Source organism: Pelobates fuscus, chromosome 1, assembly GCF_036172605.1.
Source record: "Pelobates fuscus isolate aPelFus1 chromosome 1, aPelFus1.pri, whole genome shotgun sequence".
Classification (NCBI taxonomy): Eukaryota; Metazoa; Chordata; class Amphibia; order Anura; family Pelobatidae; genus Pelobates; species Pelobates fuscus.
The window spans coordinates 381844569-381866404 of NC_086317.1; the positions used below are offsets into that span (position 1 = coordinate 381844569).

At 40.4% G+C, this 21836-nt stretch overlaps 1 protein-coding gene across 17 annotated transcripts in view; it reads left to right on the plus strand.

Moving 5' to 3' along the window:
- The window catches only part of LOC134567371 (pre-mRNA-processing factor 40 homolog B-like), a 94497-nt gene that overhangs the window by 41579 nt on the left and 31082 nt on the right, over window positions 1-21836 (plus strand). For 15 of the 17 annotated variants that reach the window (XM_063426025.1, XM_063426022.1, XM_063426023.1 and 12 more), the window contains 8 exons: window positions 765-792; window positions 2229-2417; window positions 3453-3564; window positions 3773-3837; window positions 6197-6361; window positions 7413-7521; window positions 9723-9873; window positions 16738-16871. In XM_063426025.1, coding sequence (XP_063282095.1) covers window positions 765-792; window positions 2229-2417; window positions 3453-3564; window positions 3773-3837; window positions 6197-6361; window positions 7413-7521; window positions 9723-9873; window positions 16738-16871 — 953 coding nt within the window. The remainder of the gene's footprint in view (window positions 1-764; window positions 793-2228; window positions 2418-3452; window positions 3565-3772; window positions 3838-6196; window positions 6362-7412; window positions 7522-9722; window positions 9874-16737; window positions 16872-21836) is intronic. The other 2 variants (XM_063426024.1, XM_063426027.1) reach the window with 1 other exon arrangement.

Below are 21836 nucleotides of genomic sequence, written 5' to 3' on the forward strand. Positions count from 1 at the left end.
CACGGTCAGAGAATGGATAGGGAGGGTGGAAAATACCAGACAAATGGAAGAAATAACCTACGCAAAATCAAAAAACTTCCAAACATACTCTAAGATTTGGAAACCATGGTCTCTATTCCTCCGTTCCCAAGCTCCAAAACCCTGAGACATTAACACACATATTCTCAGACCACTCCAATACCCATCACCACACACTACTTGCACTACACGCACCCAAAAATACTCAGCCATATCAGAATTGAAACTGAAGGCCACTAGCTCACATCGACTAACAACGAGTCCACACACTAGAAATGAGACACAACCTAGACAAGTAAGAAGATAGACTACGCCATGATATGCCTTTAGACATTTTTACCATTGATGTTAACAATTGTCTACTCACTCTAACCAGATAACTGATGTCATAACCTCTTTATGTTACTGTGTTAAACCTTTACAAGCTTGCTCACCCACCCTGGGTAGGCGTTCAAGCCTTTGACGCATATTGTTGCTTGTTACTTGACGTATATTGGTGCTTTATTACCCGATGTACTCTGTTGCTTTGTTATCTGCATTTTACAAAAAAAATGTATAAATAAAAAAATAAATTAAAATCACTGTTTATTATATTATTATATTTATCCTCTACTTTTGCACATAATATGCTAAATGTCTGTTATCAGGTTTGCACCATATTCAAACCACAGGGTATGTGAAATGTCTGAATTGTCGCAGCTAATTCACTGGACTCTGGAGCTAGCCTTTTTTTTTTCTCTTTACAGTTTTGATAAAACAAGAAGAAGAAGCTGGGTAAGTCACAGATAAAGGATCATTACATAGGAAGACTGAAATGAAGATAAATAGATGATACTAAGAATCCATTCTGTGTAAAGGATGCTGCTAATGTATATAAACTTTATATCTTTGATTTTCTGTAACATTAGTGTACACAGCACAACCATTTCTTAAAACAGAACATATACTATTGATGGAACAGTTTAGAGCAGCATTGTTACTGTCTGGGGACTTTGCAGAATTTGCAAAGACCACCAATGGTGGTCCATTGACTCGGGAGGGGGAAGGTGAGTACTTACCAGAACCTGTCCCTCGCAGGCTCCGTCACTTTCTACCCGCCAGGAACTAACCTCACTGCTGTACTCTCGCGTATGTACGAGTTTACAGCATTGAGGTCAATGGAGGATCCTGCGAGACCGCGGGATCCTCTATAGGCAGACCCAATTTCCTGTAGCTGTCACTGGTGACCACTGGGGGATATTGACACTTCTAGACGGCTGTTGCTCGGTCCTCTGTCCCTACTTTGTCTCAGTATATTCTTGACTGAGTTGTGATTTCAGCGAAATTGTAACATAGTCAGTATGAGTATTTAGAAAAGATTCTATCTTTATGAAATACTTATTTTTGTGTATGGGGGATGGGGTGACAGTGTTGCTTTTAAGGAAGTTGTATAGATAATGCATGAAATCTGCAATCTAAAATAATTACATTCTAAAATAAAAAATATACCATCAAGTTTTCCTGTAAATGCATAGTTTAGCAAAGCTGCCTAACAACCCTCCCTTAGCAGAAGAAATTATTCAATCAAGAGTGTCTTATGTTGGTCTATTTTTATCTCATAAATCTCTGTCCAGCAAGGGTGTATGGTGCAAGTAGTTTTTCCCCCAGGAGCAGTTCCAATCATCACACCGGATGATTGGAACTGCTTTGTTAACTGATAGCAGGTAAACTGTTACTGCTGTCAGATTACACACAGTCCAGTTCACTGTTTTCATGGCACAGCTATTTCTTGCGAAGGAGGAAAGTTTAATCCAAGAAATGTTTGCAGCTTCTGCATGCACAGTTTTGAAGATCACTCAAAGTTGTAATGGTGTTTAGAGTGACCCATCAATATGTAATGGCAACAATTGTTATAATGTTCATTAAACTTATTGGTCAAATTGTTTTTTAATATAATGTAAAAATTAAGCTAATTTTATGGCATTTAAATTCTTAGCTAAATGTTTGCTATTTCTGCATATAATTTAGCAAATTCTGTTGTTAATTTGCTATTGATTCACAATTTAGTTTGCATTGGTGCAAACATTCTTTACTGAATTATATGCCCTATGCTTATTTTATTGTATATTTTTACATTTTCTTTACATGTGCCTCTACTGAATTAACACATTACTTTTAGATGAGATTATAAGGACGTTGTGACCTCAAATCTGTTTTGTCTTTTTTTTTAGCAGTGCTGAACGTGAAAACCAATCATCTCTTATCTCCAGTCCTTCAACTGCAGCTTCCTCGGACGCAGAGATGACACCAACGGAGGAGATCACTGTTTTGCAGCCCAGTATACCAGAACCAACTGACACGGCTGAAATAGAAGCTCCCCAAGTTGATTCAGTAATGTATCAGACAGATGTAATTAATAGGTAAGTCTGAGGATGTAAACCAGTCATGCTTTATGTAGTATATTCCGCAATGGTGACGATATGAAACTATAAATGTGCACAATAAAGGAGCATCCTAACATCAGAAAAACAAACAAGACTATTTAAATTCACACCCCTCAGCCCGCAAAAATGAAATATCACCTTCTATCTCGCTTTGACTGCCACACCGCTTGTGGCTAATCCTCTTTACTTATGATCTCAACCAATCCAATGCGTCTCCGTAGAGAAGCACTGGAGGCCTACTGCACATGTGCAACGCGCCATTCTGCATCTCTTCATAGAGTTGCATTATCCTGATGCATCCCTTTGGGCAGCATTTGTTGTCTTCATGCTCACTAAAGATTGCACGACCCTAATAGAAAGCACCTGTAGTGGCTGTTTGAGTGACAGCCACTAGAGGTGTCCTTATGGTGCAATATAAACACTGCTATTTTACAGAAAAGCAACAACACTATTAAGGAAATATGCACACTGCTGAAAGGATATGGTTGTAGCCTGCAAGGGTTCCCTCAATTGCTAAAGAGTACAAGTAAGAAATACCATAGAAATATTAATCAGGAATAATGAATAGAGATGGTGGACCTTTTAACATTTTGACTCTCTGAATAGTCTTTATTAAGCCTTTTTCACCAAAAAGGCATTGTTAACTTTGCTAAGAGTCTATATACATGTTTACTTTATGTATTGCTCACTTGTATGTCAGACAGTCTCAATCTGCACTAGTAAGATATATATGTAACATGTATTTCATTGAACGTTGTCCTTCCCTGGACCTTTATCATTATGTAGCATTTAAACATTACTTGAACTGGAGGAGATATGAAAATCCCCTTTCCCCCCCCCCACCCCCCCTTCATCCTTTCATTTTTTTTTGGTGGACCAAGTGTTATATTAATGAGTTTATCCGTGTTATTATTGTAGACAGAGTCCTATTTTTCTATTTGTCTAAAGGTCTTGTGGTTTGGTTGGTGTTACCATTACTTTAGAGTTGTGTTTATTTTGTCATTTTCGCAGTGATCCAAACCAAACAGATGATGGTGGGAAGGTAGAACCGGAAAAGAGAATTTATAATTGGAGCACAAAGGAAGAAGCAAAACAGTTCTTTAAAGAGTTACTCAAGGATAAGGTAGATGACTGACCGAGTACTTAAATGGAATACATGCATAGCGTTGTGTTGCAAATACATCAGTCAGAATTGGTGTTCATCAGTGCAGACTGATATTTTGTGAATAGGCTGCATCCTTGACAGTTATTATCTATACAGGAACATTACTCATATTGTATTAAAATGTCTGACAGTTGACTTTACTTATACTCCTACATGTGATTTGCAGGGTGTTCCATCCAACGCATCCTGGGAGCAAGCAATGAAAATGATTATTAATGATCCAAGATACAGGTAAGGATTATCTACATGCAGTTTCTAAATGTAAATTATCTTGCTTCCATAAACACCGGAATGTGGAGTGAAGAAAAAAAAACAACAACTTTTAAATATATGGAAAAAGATGTACTTATAGGATTTTACTAAGCACCATAGAACAACACATCACAGCAAAATGAATTTTGCTTAGAGTACCCCGAGTCCAGTCTCATGTCTGAGAATGGGCTATAGTGGCAACGATTTGCATATATGTGTGAAAGTGTTGCATTGGCACATTCCTTTGGTCCATCCATTTTACACCTTTAGACCACTTTCAAAACACACTTTAGTTCCTGGTTGCCAGTGTCTATACAATAGGAAAACCCCTCTCTCTATTCCTAGAAGAGAGAGCGCCAAGCCGCTGACCGTGCAAATGTGGTCTGTTGCTTAGAAAATACTAAAACATTGCCCAATTCATTAAACAATGAACCTGGGCTTTATATAAACTGACATAAGTCACAGGAGAGTTTGGGGATATGATTTGTCAGCAAACACCAGAATTAAACACTTCTATATAAAACCAATATTTTTTAATGCATTATCTAAATGTACATTAAAATATTGTCTAATTTTATCTAGACTAACCATGTAGAAACAATTAAACTTGGACTTCTGATTCTCATCTGTTGTATGTCTAGACGGGGTTTCTGACTCTCAGTGATACAAGATTCATCATGCTTCCTGGGTGTATTATTTATTACATATCACATATTGATGGGCAGCGAAGGAAAATAGATACCCTGTAGTAATTACATTTAAATATTGCTGGTCAAGTTATTAAAGGGATTCTCCAGTGCCAGGAAAACAAAGCTGTTTTCCTGGCAATGTAGAATCCTACAGCGCCCCCCTCCCTCCTGTCCCAATCCCATGTCGCTGAAGGGGTTAAAACCTGAATCCAGCGCCGATGTCCCTCGGTGCTTGGTCAGGCTCCGCGCACACACTCCTTCCCCACCTACGTCAGCCAGCGGGGAGACCTTATGCATATGCGTTGCAATGGCCTCACGCGCATTAGACCTCCCCATAGGAAAGCATTATTCAATGCTTTCCTATGGGGAAAACCTGACGCTGGAGGTCCGTGAGGACGTCCAGTGTCAGATAACGGACCAAAAGTCAGTTTGGACTATGGAAGTGCCCCTAGTGGCTGTCTGGTAGACAGTCACAGAGGGCAGACTTAGAGCTGCAAGGTAAACATTGAAATTTCTCTGGAACTGCAATGTTTTACATTACAGCACTAAGTGCAAAAGGGTCACCCAGACTACTTCAATTAGGTAAAGTGGTCTGGGTGCCTACTGTGTCCCTTTTATCAAAAGTCCTGCATCATATAAATTCTAAATACTGAAGGGCAGCACACGTAGCATGGATGCATGTCCAGGAAAATATTGTGAAAATTGCATCTTGAGAACTTGAGTGTTTCATGCAGGCTTTGTCTTAGCTATCTCGAACCAGCAGCAACAATTATATTTATCCGTTTTCTGACTGTATGTGTGTATATATATATATATATATATATATATATATATAATGTATATGTGTGTGTTAATGTTATAACATAATATATGTTTTGTTGTTATTATTATTATTATAATTGTTGTCCCCTCACCAGAAGAATTGTGTTTTTCTGCCTTTAAGCTCTTTCTCTCTCAAGACTTTCCTTAGCCAAAGTCATTTTTGTCCTTTTCCGATTTACATAATTACATAGTTACATAGCTGAAAAGAGACTTGCGTCCATCAAGTTCAGCCTTTCTCACATATGTTTTTGCTGTTGATCCCAAAAAAATGCAAAAAACCCTGCCTGGAGCGCTTCCAATTTTACAACTAACTAGGAAAAAATTCCTTCTTGACCCCAAAATAGCAGTCAGTTGTCTCCTTGGATCAAGCAGCTATTTACCCCACTAATTACAAATTGTATCTCTGTATGTTATGTTTTTGCAAGTATTTATCCAATTGCTGTTTAAACATCTGTATGGACTCTGATAAAAACACCTCTCAGAAAATTCCATATCCTTATTGCTCTTACTGTAAAAAACAACTTTTCTTTGCCTTAGATTAAATCTCCTCTTTTCCAGCCTAAATGTGTGACCTCGTGTCCTATGTATAGCTCTGTTTATGAATAGATTTCCAGATAGTGGTTTGTATTGACCCCAAATATATTTGTATGATGTTATCATATCCCCTTTGAGGCGCCGTTTTTCCAAACTGAAGAGATTAACATTATTTAACCTTTCTTCATAACTAAAATGCTCCATTCCTTTTTGTAGCTTGTCGCTGTACTTTTTCCAGTGCCTTGATATCCTTATTTCATTGAAATCTTTGGTGTCTCTCTTTTTCTTCCAAGTGCACTTCCAAAGCTGAGTGAGAAGAAGCAAGCTTTCAATGCATACAAAGCCCAACGAGAAAAAGAGGAGAAAGAGGAAGCAAGGCTCAGGGCCAAGGAGGCAAAAGAGAAGCTTCAGCGCTTCCTGGAGCAGCATGAGAGGATGACTTCAACTACTCGTTACAGGTGCTTTCTTCATGTGCAGCAGATCACTGTATTATGACCATAATGTGTGCAACCCAATCTGTAGGTGCATTCTCCTAACGAGTGAATGGAACTCCTTAGTCTCCAGTTTGATAATCGAACGTGTCAGACGGAGTCAGTTTTGGTGTTAAATTTATATTGCACTGGAGAACGCAGTTAATGTGAATGGCTACTGAGAAGGGGGGATTATTCCCAGGGTCTATGTACATCTTGATGAACAGGTAAAAGAACACTCTAACTTTTAAGAATAAATATATCTAGTGATGTATTTTCAGCCAAATGTAAACACTGGAATTTATCAGAAATGGCTGGTTTCACATTGAATGAAAGGCGGCATCGTTAATTTACCAAAACCATTAAAATATTGTGGTTTTGGTGCTATAAGTGTTTATTGGTTGGCTTGGATGCCAACTTTAGAACAGTGAATACAAATACAAAAAGATAAGTCCTGCGCTCACTCCCATTACTACTGGGCCGGCAGCAAGGACTACAGTACACATCAGCCCCAATATATAGTAAAAACCAAAGAAAAGAAAAAGTTACCTGCGCTCTCTCCTTAATCCCCATGTATATTTAGACAAATGGAGGTCATTTAGTTGCTCCAATGGCCATTGGAAGGAATGCCCGCCTGCCAACGTCAAGGCAGACCCCCCTAAGCGGGTCCTAACACTGACCCTTCAGCCTGCTTCCTTGAGCTTCTGGCAAAGATATCTCTAATGAGACAGAGAGGGGTATTTTTTATATACACCCCTATATACTTATTAACCCTTAATAGGGAACACATGGGATGGGTGGCATCATTTAGAACAGTGAAGCTGAATTGCCCCATGTTTCAGATAACATATAATATTAGTCTCTCCTAGGGGGACCCAGAGTCGTGTGGAAGGGACTGATATAATTTTGAGTGTGTCCCATGTTTCAGATAGTTAACATGATAGCTAAATGATTTAGTGGTTCATTCATTAATTCTGTATTTTTTACATTTAATATGGTAAACAGTAAAAAATGTAATGGAAAATCCTTTGTTTTGCAGAAAAGCAGAGCAGATGTTTGGTGAACAAGAAGTGTGGTCCATTGTTCCAGAACGAGATCGCAAGGAGATTTATGATGATGTGCTTTTCTTCTTAGCAAAAAAAGAGAAGGTAATGAGGAATTAAAGAGTACAAAATGACATTTTGAAATACAAACATGTATTCCCAACGCTAGACTATTTCTCTTACTATTTTGTCCCCCGGACTATTTTGCCTATAATGATAATTATAGCCCTGGCTATAATCATCATCATTGAAAATAATCTCGGCTAATTCAATGCTTTCTCATGGGGCAGCATTGGGTGGCTAGTATGCATGTAGGACAATTGCACCAGTCAGCATCTTTTTTAGAGACTCATTGGCTCAGTTCACTAGGAAGGGTCTGAGGGTTACCTAGCAAGCAATATAAACACTGCCTTTTTTTTTTTAGAAAAGGCTGTATTTTCAATGCTGATCCTGAAGTATCTGCGTTGGTTTCCATGGTAACTGCTACTTATTTAGCCCTTTCCCTAAAAATACCACCTCTTTTGCCTTGGTAAAGCATCCCAAACATATTAATTGTATTAAACTGTTAATCATTTTAAGATATTTAACACGATATTCCCTAAAAATATTTTGTTTGAAGTAGGATCTGCTGCTTCTGTAGTAAAATCTGCAAAAGAGGGAATATGTTAATGTGAAATTTAAACGGTCACTTAAACCAACAGAACCACTACATTAAAGTAGTAAAAATACATTTTAAATAAATAATGTTGTCTTATTAAAGTGTATCTTGGTCCAAAGATTGTTGGTAACCACCGGTTTGATGACATTGTTTTGTGTTCTGGTTTAAGAGAAATTCTCGTATTATAACAAGCAAGGGCTGCTTTTGCACTTTGTATGTCCAAGGGAAAGACAAAACACTGTGAAACTGAAATATGAATTTTTAGTTGCCTTGCCATTTCTAAACAGTAGTTGTGTGGTATAACTGATAGCAGACGGCATCTTCAAGGGCAATTCACGGTAGTTGCCTATGGCATCACCTTGCTCATGTGCAAGATCATCTGTGTAGCGGATTGCTGGTCTTTCACAGGTTAACTCCACTAAAGATCCCAGTAAGGCTCAGGAACAAGCAATAAAATACCATAGAATAATAATCCCAGCAAGCAAAGTAATCCACGGATATTCCCATACAGATCCCAATGACTGGACGACACACAGCATCAGGAGCAGAACTGACTTTTAATTCACACAACTTCCTTATAAAGCATTCTCCCATGCAAGGGAGGGATTTACAATCATTAGTACAGTATCCAATCATACCTGAGTAGCCGCCCACACATCTCCTCCCCTTAGCCTGACTCATAATCCCATTATACAGGACACAAATTCCCTTGGTTTCTGGATGTACCCCTAAACATAGGGGTACACCTTTAAATATTACATCCCCTGGTAGCCCTGATCTGGGTGAGTGACATATCCAAAAATCACCCAGATCAGACCAGGGGTTCGGGAAATTTGTGGAAGTAATAAAAAGACCGACCGCGCTGGAAGGAACAGCCGAAATTGGTTCCATGCGTTTTGGCCCTGCGGTCGGTCACAGAAAAAGGGAATAAACTGCACGAATGGCTTGGGCTATGGAGACTGGAGAGGATTCGAATGAATACCCTTGTTCGTGTGGTTCTGTCTACCGAACGGGTAGCCGTTCGGTAGTTTGTATACGAATTGGCAGCAGTGTGGAGGTCTCAGCGGTGTATGCCTAACCGAGTGTCAGATTTGGGTTCCAGACATTCGACGGCAAAACATCGCTGTTTGGGAGTTTAAAATGGCCGCCGCCACGTGTTCGTCTCCCGAATGGCGGCCACCCAGAGAACAAAGAACCCACTACACAAACCGCTAATTAACCGTTTGCAACATTGTTGCTAACAGTAATTGGAGGCACACTTACTCCTGGTTGTTCGGTAGTTTCACTCGCATAATAACTGGAGTAATTTTACCGAACAATCAGACGAATGCTACATACACTTCACATATACAGGTTACAATTCAGCCGAACGCATAGACATACATGCAATTTTTAGGACAGCCCAATGCCATCCACTACAATCTGTGGAAGATCTTACTGTTTTACACAGTAGAAGAGCACAAAAAGTGGACAATTGAAAACCCCGAGAGTACAAAGAGGATTTGATTTTGTTCTATTATAGGATAATACAGATGTTTCCATTTTTCTTTTTATGTCTCCTCGTCAGAGTAACTCATGGAATATTTGCAAGTCTTGATTTAAAAACCGTAGCATAAAATAAATAACTGGAAACTTGCTTTTGTTTTAGGAACAAGCAAAGCAGTTGAGAAAACGGAATGTGCAGGCTCTGAAGAACATTCTGTATAACATGACCAATGTAAGCTTTCAGACCACGTGGTCAGAGGCCCAACAATACCTCATGGATAATCCAATGTTTGCAGAAGATGAAGAACTTCAGAGTAAGTTCAACATTAGATATAGAAAGGTCATATGTACATTTGATATATTTAATATTTATATATTTAATGATTGTTATATAGCACCCTTATCCAGAGAGATTTACATTGATTACTCTTTTATCTTTATACTACAACATTGTTTTGATGACTCAGTGTAGAGTTGATGGCAAAGAGATTTTGTGGTTTTGTGGTGTGCCTGTTGCAATTCTCAAAAGTTGATGGTTTCCTCTCTTTCCCATAAATGGATATATTTCTGAATAACTGCATGTTCAATAATTCCAAACTCTTCAGGTCGCATTTCCAGTGGGAAAAGTTTATTGCGTCGTACCGGAGCCAATGGGATGGAGTCCAAGGCTAGAGAAACTTGGGTCCTGATTCTGTCACAATTTCTAAGACAATTCAATATCGCCAGGCATTGTGTATGGATTTGTGCCCTGTGTGGTTTTGTAAGCCACATGATGAAGGAGGGGATGTCAGAGCCCATCAAACTGGAATAGTTTGTGTAATAAATATGTATATGCTAAGGTTGATTTGAATATATATTTTATGTATAAATCTTATTAGTTTTACGTTTGTGTAATAAATATGTATATGTTAAGGTTGATTAGAATATGTATTTTTATGTATATATCTTATTAGGTTATTGGCTCACCATAATATATATATATATATATATATTTTTTTTAATTCTTTATTTTTGCAGTGCGTAAAGATTTCACAAGCAGGCATGAGGTGCCCCGAGAGCAGTCCTCAGGCAAATTCCTCGCTAAACATGCGGGGCAAGAGATTAACAGGCACATTTTTATATTATATGCAGTTTAGTTTCGATTGTTAAGAGTAGGTTTGTATGGTAATAAAGCTTGGTCAGTGTTTAAGCTAGGCTATGGTCAACACAAGATTATGCATATATACAACATTAGCTATATAGACAGGCTAGTCATGCTTTGGCTAAATAACTGGCTTCAACAATGACGCTCAAGTGGTTACACATGCTTATAATAAAAAAGAAATTAAAACTAAGATGATTCACCCGCTCATTGGGTGTTTTAGATCTGGAGTGCCAGGTGATTGTAATCCCTGGCACAGTGGATGACCCCGGGTGGTGAGGGCTGCAGGGACTACTGGTAGAGTGTTCGCGGCTGGGCAAGGGGCTGCAATGCCCCCCGATAGGTGTAGTCCCCAGGCCAGTCCGTGCCCGTCAAGCCTTTGTTATCTCCTGTTGCTGGGTCATATCATCTTGGGTGGAGGCTAGGAAGGGCTGGAGCAGTATGCTCAAGTGTCGTGCAGCCGTCGCTCCCATCTGTGTGCCGGCGTTAGGGGGAGTGAGTGAGGCTTCTTGTCTTAGGGTACTCTCCTCTGATTACCGCTGTGATTTGGCTGCCACCAGCCTCTTCAGCTTCTGCTGCTCGGTCGCTGTTGGAGACACTCGGTATTGCGCAGTGTCCCTATGATGTGGCCTCTGAGCTGCAATCATCATGTTGTGTTGCTTGATCATATCTCTGAAGATCCCACGTTTCTCATGACAGAATTGCGAAAGCTTGACTCACAGCAGTTCCAGTTGACGACGAAATACCCCTCCATCTTTAATTAGGTGCTTTGCAGACAGTTGAGTCAGACATGAACGGAGCATTCTTTAGAGAAGTCTCTCTGCCACAACAGGACCTGAATGTTGCAGTACTTGATCTGCCCAGTGTAGTCCGCTGCCATGGTGGTCTCGATCAGTTCGATCAGGCAGGTAGTTTGCGCACATGGTTGGCGTGCGGCGGCCATCTTGTGGAGCTTTGCCCAGTGGATTTCACTCGCCAGAGTGGTTGTGTGGACCCAGCTTAGGGTGGTATGTGGTGCCCTTGCAGACCGGGATGACCCCCCCGGTCCAGGGGGGGGGGGGAACGAGACGCCGACAGGAGACCCGGGAGAGCGGCCGTCTCGTCCCGGCTCAAGCTACAGCGGGCTCTGGGCCCTTGTCGGGTTTCTGTCGGTGCCGGGCAGGGTCTTGGGCTTTATCCCCGCATGCCCCCTCGGGTGAGGGTCGGAGTAGTCACCGTTGTGGCTCTTAGTCTGTGGTTGACCTCCAGTTTGCTCCGATTTTCGGGCCCTGGAGCGGGAGCTCAGACAGAGCATGTCTGATCCCGTCGGCGGTCAGGCCCCGCCCCCCATAATATATTTTTATTTCACCACATTTTTAAATATGCCGCTCAGGCTGCATAGTTATACATGAGGAGATTTGATATGCGTCCTTCCCGCTGTCCTGGGCCTATAAATCGTATCTCGGGCTAACCTACGTCTCCTGTGTAACGAACGCTGGTATTTCGGCTACCCGTTCGTATCCTCTCGAACTGCTAGGTACTCGGTGATTATAGCTCGCAGTCCGGAGCGCTGATTCGTACGTTCCCAAGAATCAAAGTACAGCATACAAGTAAATCCAGCAGTTCGCAGCCTAGACTAGATGAAGGGTACAACAGGAATAATTTTATTCAGGCCAGATGACCGGCTTTTATGCAATTTAGGAGTACAATATACACGCCCACAAAAACCCAAACAAAATGCCCACAAAATCCCGAGTCACCATGACTCTGCATAAAATACAAAATATTGAAAATATATAATAATACACATAAAACCGAAAGGAACCTCCATAAATGTCATATCCCCGGATAGCCTTGATCTGAGCGCCCAAGTTGTCCAAATAGCGCTTAGATCCCACGAAGACAGCCGAATACCCCCATTGGTAAAGTTGTGACGGAATTTCGGGAGTTCCAAACCAAACAAAACAACGAATGGTTCCCCTGGCTCATAGTTAGGGTTTGTTCGCCTTGTTCGTGGGAACAAACCTACCGAACAAACCTCTCCTTACTTGTATAAGAAAAGAAGCAGGTGTTCGTGGAGTTGACCTGTGTTCGTGGGGTCGACTGTCCGAGTTGGAGTTCCAGACACTCGACTATTAAAGTCCCGCTGCCTCTTTTCGTGCGACAAGATGGCCTGTGTTTTCTCCAGCATGTGGAGTTTGGTTATACAAATGGCAGCCACACAGGGAGAGCATTTAAGTCTGTGGTTTTCTTTGAACTTAATGAGCCAGGGGGTGGTCGGTGTTAGGTAGATTTATTTACCGAATGCAGAGAAATAACCTTTGGGGAACAAAATATGAAGCTTTGTTACATTGCTCCCCCCTAGTTCCATGGTGCGACATACCCTCCTAGACCCTGTAGCAAACGGGGGTTATCTCCAGCAACTCTGTTTAGCCATATGAGGGGGTTGTGGTCTATCATCAAAGTGAAGGGACGACCATAGAGATGGGGCTGCAATTTCTTTAATGCCCATACAAGAGCCAAACATTCTTTTTCCACAGTGGGATAGCTGACTTCCCTGGGTAATATTTTCCAGCTGAGATATGCCACTGGGTGCTCCATTCCATCGTCCCCAACTTGACTTAGCACAGCTCCCAGACCAAACATGGAGACATCTGTGTGGACAAGAAACTTTTTAGTATGGTTGGGGGCAGCCAAAACAGGTGCCGCGCTCAGAGCCGTATGAGGTCTAGGGGTCCCTGTACTTTTAACCCGTACAGGAGTTTGAAGGGGGAAAACTCGGTAGACGTCTGGGGCACTTCGCGGTAGGCAAACAGGAGATGGGGAAGGAACCTTTCCCACTGCTGACAGGAGGCTGTGAACGTCTTAAGCATTTGCTTTAGCGTGCCAATAAAACGTTCACGTCCGTGTGTCTGTGGGTGGTAGGGAGAGCTGAATAGGGGTTTTACTCCGCAACTCTGCCATAGCTGTTGGGTCACAGTTGCTGTAAACTGTGTCCCCTGGTCAGATAGAATCTCCCTAGGAAAGCCTACCCTAGTAAAAATTTTCACTAGAGCCTCTGCCACAGTCTCTGCTTCTATATTAGAAAGGGCTACAGCCTCCGGATACCTGGTAGCATAATCTACTACCGTGAGGATATAGCTCTTTCCTGAGGTACTGGGCTTACTGAGGAGGCCTATCAAGTCTACCGCTACCAGGTGGAAGGGTACCTCTATTATGGGCAAAGTATGCAGTTTGGCTTTCGGGTGGTTACCCCTCTTCCTTGTCTTTTGGCAAGTGTCACATGTCTTAATAATCCTGCAGTCCCGGGTTATCCCTGGCAAGAAGAAAGTCTGGGTTAGCCGGTCTTTAGTTTTCTAGACACCCAGATGTTCAACATGGTTCGTTTCAGCGTTTCGTAAAAGCTGAGCCATTCACTGAGCCTGCTGTTTGGAGCGTTGATTCGTAAGTCCCAACAATCAAAGTAAAGCATACAAGTAAATCCAGCGTTTTGTCAGTCACATACCCAAACATCAGCCTAGACTAGATGAAGGGTACAACAGGAATGATTTTATTCAGGCCAGATGCCTGGCTTTTATGCAATTTAGGAGTACACCATGACTCTGCATAAAATTCAAAATATTGAAAATAAATAATAATACACATAAAACTGATAGGAACCCCCATAAATGTCATATCTCTGGATAGCCTGGATCTGAACACCCAAGTTGTCCAAATAGCGCTAACACAGCCGAATCGCCACCAGGGTAAAGTTTTGACCATAGTTTCTGAGGTAGCAGTCGGTCAATTTCAGGAGTACCAAAACGAACAAAACAACGAATGGTTCCCCTGGCTAATAGGTAGGGTTTGTTCACGTTGTTCGCGGGAACAAACCTACCAAAGAGCGCTCTCCTGACTTGTCTAAGAAAAGAAGCAGGCGTTCGTGAAGTTGACCAGTGTTTGTGGGGTCAAGTGTCCGAGTTCCAGACACTCAATGACCAAGTCCCGCTGCCTCTTTTATAGCGACAAGATGGCCGGCGTTTTCTCCAGCATGTGGTGTTCGGTTATACGAATTGCGGCCAAACAGGGAGAGCACTTAAGTCTGTGGTTTTCTTTGAACTTAATGAGCCAGGAGGTTGTCAGTGTTCGGTAGATTTATTTACCAAATGCAAAAAAGTAACTTTTGTTGAACATTTTTTCCTATTGACAGCATCTGTGACTCTTTGTAACCCCTCTAACTCCTCCCATCTCACTTGAATTGGGATGACCTGGAATAAGGATAATATTTGTGGAAGAACGTTCATTTTGATACAATTTTGCCTATCCAGGAAATAGGCTTGTTGTTCCAGCCTTTGCGTTACCTCTCAAGGGATTTGATCAAGGGTGTCCTAGAGTGAGGTGTCCTTGACTGACACCTGAACCTCTAGATAGCGGAAGATGTTAATGTATTGTAAGCCATATCTGATGTTGAGTGTCTCTATGTCCGCCACTGGCACATGGAAGGGCACAGCACACAACTTGGTGTAGTTAATGCTATACCCTGTATGGGATCCGAAATGTTAAAGGTGTGCAGAGATGGGGACTCCATTGGGTCCACAACAGAAATGAATATATCGGCATATTACGCTACTTTACATCTTTCCTGCACCTGAAATCCCCACATATAAATTGATTTCCTGATAGGTATAGCATTGGTTCTAGGGACATAGGAAAGAGGACACCCCTGCCTTGTTCCATTGTGTATCTGAAAAGGAGACCTAGAAGAGCCCAGCAACATCAACTGGGCCTTTAGTCCTGTATATAGGGCCTTTATCGTGCTGATGAATGAGGCTGGAAAATCCCAGTATTCCAGGAGTCTGAACTGGAATGACCATTCCATCCTTTCAAACACCTTATCTGTGTCTAATGAAAGATAGAAGGCTATTTGACATTCCCAGCTCTCTAGGTAAGAGCTACAATCACTTGCCACTATTTTTGTATCAACATTGATCAAGGATATCAGCCGATAGTTGCACAATTGTGTGGGGTCTTTCCTCCCCTTTACTAAAATAATTACATTGGCTAGTGTCATAGCAGGAGGCAAGATACTCCCCTGACTGTTTGCATTAAATACCACTAGGAGGTGTGGGACCAATAGGTCTCTAAATGTTTTGTAGTAGCTAGGCCTGGAGCCCACCCCCTTCCCCTCATAGAAGCTATGGCTGGATTCATCTTCTCTTCTGTCACTTCTGCTTCTAAAGATTCCCTATCTTCTGTTGGGATGGGGGCAGTGAAAGGGAAGCAAAAAAGGCATTTCATTGTCTGGAGTGGCTCTCGTTTGCTTCTCAGTGACCTGGATTATGGTTGTAGAGTGTTTGATAGAACTCCCAGAAGGAACTTGAGGGAATTTTAAATAAAGATATAAAGGTATCAATTTTAAAAAAAAAATATTCATTGAGTATTTGGGCACTTCTTCAAAAAGTCAAAACGTTCAGGAATATTTGCTTCTACCCATTTCCACAGAGCCTGGTCCCTGTCTGGTAAACATGGCTCTACACAAAGGTTGGCAGAACTCCAAGTTCCATACTCATGACATTTATAATATTTATTGTTAGGAAGACTACTTACATTCCTGTATTGATTGACAGCTTGGGGGTATGAAGTAACACACTCCAAATTAAAACACATTGTCTCAGAATAGGTTGTAGTGTTTACAATGACTCTTTAAAGTTATGAGATAGTATCTTTTAACTTAATATAATTTGATATAATTTGAGGCAAGCTTACACAAACACGAGTTTGGATGCAAAACAGGAAAATACCATCCTAAAGCATGCTGCATACCAAAAAGCCATTGGCCGTTGATTTTCATCTATATTTCAAGTTCCATTGAGTTTTTCCAATTATATCGCTTTGTCAGCTTGGGAGTAATTGCTTTTGAATATATTTCATTGAAGGTTGATATTTGGTGAAGTAGTTTTTAATGGAAACAGAAATAATTCAATGTAATAGATTGGTGATCCCGTAGGAATAAATATATAATAAAAACATATAATTTCTATTTGATTTTATTTAGTTTTTCTTTTTTTTCTCTTTTGAGATATGGACAAGGAGGATGCACTGATATGCTTTGAGGAACATATCCGTGCACTAGAAAAAGATGAGGCAGAAGAGAAGGAGAAGAACAGAATTTTGGAGAGACGCCAACAGCGCAAGAATAGAGAATCTTTTCAGGTATTGTGTACATATGTTAAAATCCCGTTCTCTGTGTACAATGCTTAGCTGGAGATCCTACGTACACAATGAGATTACTAGTGCTTATCTTGGTGTTAAACACAAAATAATTTAGGTAGATTGTATTATTTGGCCACATACAGTCACAGGGAGTGGAATAAGGTTGTTGCAAAACGACCTGTGTTCAAATGGCAGTACCATGGAAATAGCATGGTGTAGTTCTCTGATTATTGAACATGAGATCTGTATTTTTGAACTAGCAAGAAAATGCCAGCAGATGGCGTTATCACCAAGTCACAATAGTGGTCATGAGCCAAACTCCTGTGATTCAGAGGACAGGCATACAAACTCATAAATGGGGTTAGAAGTGGAAGGAGAGAAGAAAGCTCGACCTTGGATGTTACACTTGGATGTTCCTTTGTTTAGTGTAATTATTGGAGAACAGCTGTTTAAATCTGGACTCTATTCCAATTTGGCTTTAAATAACGCTTTGATCTGCACTACTGTTGTAACCAAAGGAACCTAAGCAAATACAGTACAGAAACATGCAACATTTTCTCTTCTCACTTCATCAAGATAGAAATGTATTTTTCTCTATACTGTCTTTCAGTATTTTAGTGATATGTTAATTCCACCTGAAATTGTGGCGAGGGACATGGCTAATTTAATGTGTGAGCTTAGAGGTATCTCTCAATAGTTTTATTGATGTATGGGGAGTAGAATTTACCACTGCTGGATCTACTAGAATTTTTAAAAAGAAGTGGTACATCCTTATATTACTATTCTGGGATATTTACTAAAGTGAGAATTGTTGGGAATCCATAGTGAATTTTTAATTTAAGGCCAGAATAGCTCAATTGAAAATAATTACCGTTGGCTATACTTACAGTTTGACTCCTACCTTAAAGTAACTTTAGGCTGAATCCTAGCAGCCCTGAATTGTTTTGAATTGCAAGATTCCCTCAGTAAAGTTTGCCAAGCCAAAAATGCAGCCATTTTTTTTCTAGGGGATGATTTTAATGTTCTGCATCTTTGGGCATTTAAATTCTTTTTTTTTTTTTACTTGTGTTGTCCTTGATTCAGTTGAAAGTGTCAAATCGTCATTAAAGGTGAGGAATTATCTGTGTAGTCAGATGTAAGACTAATTGTTTAGATTTTAGTGTAGGAGCATGCTAAATTTAATAAAGGGTGAAGAGGTAAGTAAATGTATTCAATCTAAACAGGTTTTTAACATCTGAGCCTATACAGGAAGTGGGAAGCTAGGGCTAGATTATGCACCTGCCTACAAATGCCTGTCTAGTAGGGGGCACCAATGTGCTTTTTGGAGCTTTAATATTTTTACTAGGGACTCCTGACACACAATCTAGGGAGTTCTAGCCACCTTGACACATTTATAAACTTAAGGAATACTATGGCACTAAACTTAACAAAATGGTATTGGTGTAAAGATTGTGCCCCTGAACACTTACTACTCAATTATTTGCTATTTAAGAGCATCCCTAGCCACAGTTTACCTGGCTGTGACTCACACAGCATACATGAAAAAAAAGTAATTTCAATCAGATCTTACAGCACAGTGTGTTTACTTTAGACACTTTTTAAATTGAACAGACTGTGCAACTAAGAGAGTTTAAACATTAGATCTCTATTTAAAGGAAATGTATACAGATACAGTGTAGGTCACGTGCAGGGCAGGTAAGACTAGGGCTGTATAAAGTAATTTAACTCCTAAATGGTAGAAAATTGAGCTCTGAGACAACACAGGCATGATCTATACACCAAAACCACTCCATAAAACTAAAATTGTTTTGGTGCTCTTAGTGTCTCTTTAATATTCAATGCATCTCAGAGCCCCCTTTCATCTGTGAGACCCTATTACCTAATTGATTTGTCTAAGACATTCTATTCGGCTCCACTTACTTTATTACCAATGTTATATCCAAGTAATGTATGCACTCTTATTAACTTTTTAAATGTGCAACTGTCTTTAACCCCTTTACATACCAGGTACGTCCAACAAAAACGGTTGTTAACGGCCGCGGGCGTACCTGGTATGTCATTTAGTAAATCGAAACTTACCTGATCTCTGGCTATCTCCCACCGGCAATCACGATCCTTGGGTCTGCCTGGGAGCTCAGAAAGACCCCCACTACCCGATCCGGCCCACCCGAGCCATGTAATCACGGAGGCCTCGCGATCACATGGCCGGAATAGCCGGCTTGTGCAGTACCTGCAGGGGGCCTGCCTGAGCTTTCAGACAGTCCCCCATGTGCCTGAAACAAGTTTAAAAAGTTAGTAAAAGTTAAATAAAAGTTTATAAAGTACATAAATAGTACTTAGGTTATATATATATATATATATATATATATATATATCTAAGTACTTTTACATGCACATAAACACCATTATTAAAAGTGTATTTTAATATTAATTTTATATATATTAATATTAAAATACACTTAGAATGATGTAATATATATATATATATATATATAATCATCTGAAAAAAATAATGAAATAATTTTTTTTTAAAAATGATATACCGGTTTCAATTTGTTCTAACTGTATTTTGATATTAATATACATATATATTTTAATCAAAATACATTTAGAATGATGTTATAAATACATATATCCCCTTAACGACCGTGGACGTACTAGGTACGTCTGACAAAAAACGGTTGTTAAGGAACCCTGGACTTACCTGGACCAGCGATTTGCATGATCACATGGTCGCAATAGGAGTCTATGGAGCTGTCAGCAGGGGGACTGTCTGAGCTGTCAGGCAGTCCTCCAGGCTGCTAAAAAGTAAAAAAAATAAAACACATATATCTCAAAATACACGTAAAATAAAATCATATATATGCATAATATATTATAAAATGCTTTAATTATTTTACAATATATTGTACATATATAAGAAATAAAAGTGTGTGTGTGTGTGCATATATATATATATATATATATATATATATATATATTTATTTATTTATACACACACACATTCTACATATATATTTAACTATTAACTACATAATTATTTGATTTTATTAATTATAATTTTAAGGTCCTGCTTGACAACCCAGGAAGACAGTCCAGAGAATTTAATTGGCACACCCTATATTTTACCACGTAACTTTCCAAAACACCATAAAACCTTTACATAGGGGGTATTGTTATACCGGTTCATGGAGAGCTGAGGGAGGCGGACGGCTGACAGAGTAGGCGGCTGGGTAATGAAGAGCAGAGGGAGGCGGGCGGATGGATGACCTAATTCCGCGGCGAGGGAGCTTTCATCTCCCTGCTCCCTCACACGGCTTGTAGTGAGGCCAAGAGCCGGGGTATGACGTCACTCCGGCCCCTGGCTCACTAAACAGTGCGCGAGAGGGAGCTGAGTAGGTTGATGACAGCAGCCCCACTGGACCCCAGGTAAAGCCTATCCACTCCAGCTCTCCAGAAGTAAGGAGACTGGGTGGATTTAAATAAAGTAATTACTTGTGATTGAGTGTGTTTGTGTGTGTCTGTATGTCAGTGAGTGTTTGTGTGTGTGTGTGTGTGTCTGTCTGTATGTGAGTGAGTGTGTTTGTGTGTCTGTATGTCTGTGTGTGTTTCCTCACCTTTTCCCCCCACTATGTTCTGATGACGCTGCGGCTGGCCCCACCTTCACGGCTGAGATTAGCAATCTTGACCATCTCAGCCAATCCAATGCTTCCCCATAGGAAAGCATTAGAAGACTATTGCGCATGCACAGCAAAATGCCACAGCGCCAATTTAACTTCTCATAGTAGTACACTGAATCAATGCATCTCTATAGGGAATATTAACGTAGGTGCTGCACACTGTGAAGCACTGACCCAGGAAGCACCTGTAGAGGCCATCTGAGTGACTGTCGCTAGAGGTGTTACCAGGCAGCAATGTAAACACTGCCTTTTGTCTGAAAAGCCAGTGTTTACATTGAAAAGCATTCAGGGACAGGACATAGACTTCAGAACAACTGCATTAAGCTGTAGTGGTTCTGGTGACTATAGTGTCCCTTTAAGAATTGTTTTTTTGGCATTGATTTCTCTTGCTCCTAACTTTTCTAGCTGGCTCCTGAATTCCAAGCAAATTTGTCAAGCCCTGCCATATGGTCTCAAAAGGCAACATAGACCCAGCAAACCAATCTGGCAAAGTGAATTGTGCAAGCCTTATATTGACCCTTTCCAAAACACCATAAAACTTGTACATGGGGGGTATTGTTATACTCGGGAGACTTCGCTGAGCACAAATAAGAGTGTTTAAAACAGTAACATTTATCACGACGATGAAATCACCAGAAAAAGTGCAGTTTTTGTGTAAAAAAAATGCAAAAAACAAATATGAACGCTAAATTTGGCACGCGTTTATGGCTCAGTGGCTACTACAAGAGACTGGGCATACCCCAATTTAAATACTTTGGGTTGTCTACTTTTTCAAATGGTATATCATGATGGTGTTAATTTTCATTTCTGGGCTGCCATACCGTCTCAAAGGCAACATAGCCAGTCTGGCAAATAGCAATTTACAAAAACAGAAATTGGCAAACTTATGTTTGACCCTGTAACTTTCCAAATCACCCTAAAACCTGTACTTGAGGGGGTACTGTTGTACTAGTGAGACATTACTCTACACAAATATGAGTGTTTTAGAGCAGTAAAATGTATTATACTGATATCATCGGTGAAATGGCAGTTTATGTGTGAAAAATGCAAAAAGAAAAATATAAACTCTAATTTTGGCCTGGGTTTGTGACTAAGTGGCTACTAAAGAAGATTGGACATACCCCATTTTGAATACTGTGGGTTTTCTACTTTTACAAATGGTATGCCACGATGGGGTTAATTCATTCCTGGGCTGCCATATGGTCTCAAAGGCAACATAGGCCCAGCAAACCAATCTGTCAAATTTCAATGTGCAAACATGGAAAAGGGGAAAGCCCTACATTTG